We start from the raw sequence: 3,825 nt of genomic DNA on the forward strand, positions 1-3,825 counted from the left end.
AAAAAAAAAAAAAAAAAAAAAAGGGATTGCTTATTTGGCTGGGTTCGGTGGTTTACACCTGTAATCCTAGCACTTTGGGAGGCCAAGGTGGGTAGACCCTTTGAGCCCAGGAGTACAAGACCAGCCTGGGCAACATAGTGAGACCCCATTTCTCAAAAAAAATTTAAAAAATTAGCCAGGCGCAATGGCTCACGCCTATGGTCTCAGTTACTCGAGGGGGTTGAGGTGGGAGGGATCACTTGATCCCAGGAGGTCAAGGCTGTAGTGACCCATAATTGTACCACTGCACTCCAGCCTGGGTGACAAGGTGAGACTCTATCTCAAAAAAAAAAAAAAAAATCACTTTTTTGCACTATAAGCAATAGTGCTATAAAGTGAACTACTGCCAAAAAAAAAAAAAAAAAGTTACAATACTTCCTGCTGTGAATAGCCAATATCAGCTGTAAGCCAGGTTTTCATAAAGTATCTTACCTTAATCCATACTGTCTCATTGGTAAAGCTGAATGGTACGGATGGATTGTCCGGTGTCTGCTTGTTTAGAATACTGAAATTAATGGAGTCTTTGGCAATTCGGGGTGGAGTCCCAGTCTTCAACCTTCCCACCACAAACCCTAACTTCTCCAGCGTCTGAGCCAATCCTATAGAAGGGTGATCCCCTAAACGTCCTGCTGGATGCATCTCCAATCCAATTACAATCATGCCTCTCAGAAATGTCCCAGTAGTCAGAATCACACTCTCTGCATATACTGTGCTTCCATCCACTAAATAACAAGAAAAAAGAATAAAGTCATTATCTATCTATCTATCTATCTATCTATCTAAGACAAAGACTCGCTCTATCGCCAGGCTGGAGTGCAGGGGTGCAATCTCGGCTCACTGAAACCTCCGCCTCCCGTGTTCAAGCAATTCTCCTGCCTCAGCCTCCCGAGTAGCTGAGATTACAGGCATGTGCCACCACGCTCAGCTAGTTTTGTATTTTTAGTAGAGATGGGGTTTCTCCATGTTGGTCAGGCTGGTCTTGAACTCCTGACCTCAGGTGATCCACCCACCTCAGCCTCCCAAAGTGCTGGGATTACAGGCGTGAGCCACTGCGCCTGGCCTAAAGTCATTTTTCAATTGTTACCATGGATAAAAATGGAATGTGATTATTTTTTATTAGAACTACAGAAAAACTATCAGTCTTTAGAAACTTGAGAATCATATTTAATATTTTTGTTTTTTCAAGCCGTATCAACATATAACAGACATATAAAAAAACTGCATATATTTAGAGCATGCAACATGGTGTTTTGATACAAGTATACCTTCTGTGATGATACCCATAATCAAGCTAATTAATATAACCATCAGCCCACATAGTTACACATTTTGTTTATGTGGTGAGAACACTCACGATTTACTCCCTTAGCAAATTTCAAGTATATCGTACATTATTATTAACTACAGTTACCATACTACTCACTAGATTGCTAGAACTTATTCAACACTTACAACTGAAAATGTGTAAACTTTGAGCAATATCTTCCCATTTCCCATACCCCAGACAAAGCATTTTAAATGAGTCAGAAGGCTACATGTTATCAATCTCAATCTAAGCAATGTAGGAGAGAGAATACAATGTGTTATCACCAATTCACATGTACCTAAAATCATATCAACACTAAAAAGTCTCAATTAATTTAAAAAATTAATTAATTTTAGCCTTCAGGATAAATATGGCATACAACCTCACATTTTTTCTCCCTTCTAAAACTCAAAGAAAATCCAATAGGGGAATAAAAAAGGTATAAAACCAAAAGGACAAGTAATGAAAAAGAACCAGTCAGAACATGAGAAATTTCAATATATTTTTGAAAGATAGAAAGTGGTTAAAAGAATGGTAACTCACCTAGCAGAGAGGAGACAGCTATAACTTAAGTATTAATATCTGAAGAGAAGATATCAATGACAATGAACAAATTTACCCTGCAAAGGCTCAGAAATTGGAGAACTGAGAATAAGAACTGAGGAGGAATGTAGAAATGAAACTTGGGTCAGAAAATAAAATAAACAGCTGACATTTGCACATTAAGGTTTTGTTCTCAGATAGCTCTACCTTACAGTAAAATGGAGGTTTATTCTTCAGGTAATGGGGACTTTTTGTTTAATGGGTACAGAATTTTAATTTGGGATGATGAAAAAGTTCAAGAGACAACTGGTGGTGATCGGTGCACAATACTGTCAATGTACTTAATAGTACTGAATTGTACACTTAAAAATGGTTAAAATGGTACATTTTATGGTTTGTATATTTTACCACAAAAAATTGTTACTGTTGGGCCTACAAAATATGGACAGGGTCACAAAATAGCACTTAAAGATATTAAATTGGCCGGGCGCGGTGGCTCAAGCCTGTAATCCCAGCACTTTGGGAGGCCGAGACGGGCGGATCACGAGGTCAGGAGATCGAGACCATCCTGGCTAACGCGGTGAAACCCCGTCTCTACTAAAAATACAAAATCTAGCCGGGCGAGGTGGCGGGCACCTGTAGTCCCAGCTACTCCGGAGGCTGAGGCAGGAGAATGGCGTAAACCCAGGAGGCGGAGCTTGCAGTGAGCTGAGATCCGGCCACTGTACTCCAGCCTGGGCGACAGAGCGAGACTCTGTCTCATTAAAAAAAAAAAAAAAAAAGATATTAAATTAAATTGGACAGGCGCAGTGGCTCATGACTATAACACCAACATTTTGAGAGACTGGGGCAGGAAGATCACTTCAGCCCAGGGGTTCAAGACCAGTCCTGGCAACATAGTGAGACTCCCATCTCTACAAAATAATAATAATAATAATAAATCAGCCAGAGGTGGTGACACACGCTTGTGGTCCCAGCTACACAGGAGGCTGAGGCAGGACGATCACTTGGGCCCAGGTGGTCGAGGCTACGGTGAGCTGTGATCATGCCACTGCACTCCAGCCTAAGCAATAGGGCAAGAACTTGTCTCAAAAATAAATACATAAACAATTTAAGGGTATAAACTTAAATACTAATAAAAACAATATAACCATTAAATCTGGAAAATAAAGAAAGTCGGAGGAGAAAAGAAAATGAAAGTAAAACTAGTAATTGTTACTTGAGGGAAGTCAGTGAGCATATTATATTATATATAAAATCACAGCTTTTAAGGTAACCATCAGAACAAACCCACAAACTTAAAAAAAAAAAAAAAAAAAGCATGGTCTCCAAAAGCAAAGCAAACACAGATTGAGGTTTTTCTTTTAAAAAAAGTACAGAGAACAGTGTGTTTGTGTATAATATGCTACGATTTTGTGAAAACAATAAAAAATATGTATACATATGTATGAAGACATGTACATATGACTAGGTAGAAAGACTACATAAGAGATTCACAAAGCAAATGCTCCTGAGAAAGAAAACTGTCTGGTTGAGGGGACAAAGTGAAGGAGACAGACTGTCTTTTTTTCCTTTTGAGACAGACTCTTGCTCTCACCCAGGCTGGAATGTAGTAGTGAGATCTCAGCTCATTGCAACCTCCACCTCCCAGGTTCAAGTGATTCTCCTGCCTCAGCCTCCTGAGTAGCTGGGACTACAGGTGTGAGCCATCATGGCTGGCTCATTTTTGTATTTTTAGTAGAGACAAGTTTTGCCATGTTGGCCAGACTAGTCTCAAACTCCCAACCTCAGATGATCCACCTGCCTCAGCCTCCCAAAGTGCTGGGATTACAGGTGTGAGCTACAACGCCCAGCTAAGACAGACTATCTTTTCACTCTATATGGGCAACAAGAGTGAAACTCTGTCTCAAAATAAATAAATAAATAAATAAATAAAT

The 3,825-nt window shown here is 39.7% G+C and overlaps 1 protein-coding gene across 1 annotated transcript in view; it reads right to left on the reverse strand.

Annotated features, from left to right (window-relative positions):
• Positions 1–3,825, reverse strand: part of MTO1 (mitochondrial tRNA translation optimization 1) — a 41,614-nt gene that overhangs the window by 28,248 nt on the left and 9,541 nt on the right. Inside the window, exon 4 of the mRNA XM_017871322.1 lies at positions 472–761. Coding sequence (XP_017726811.1) covers positions 472–761 — 290 coding nt within the window. The remainder of the gene's footprint in view (positions 1–471; positions 762–3,825) is intronic.

This window comes from Rhinopithecus bieti, unplaced genomic scaffold (genome assembly GCF_001698545.2).
Source record: "Rhinopithecus bieti isolate Rb0 unplaced genomic scaffold, ASM169854v2 scaffold_4709, whole genome shotgun sequence".
NCBI lineage: Eukaryota > Metazoa > Chordata > Mammalia > Primates > Cercopithecidae > Rhinopithecus > Rhinopithecus bieti.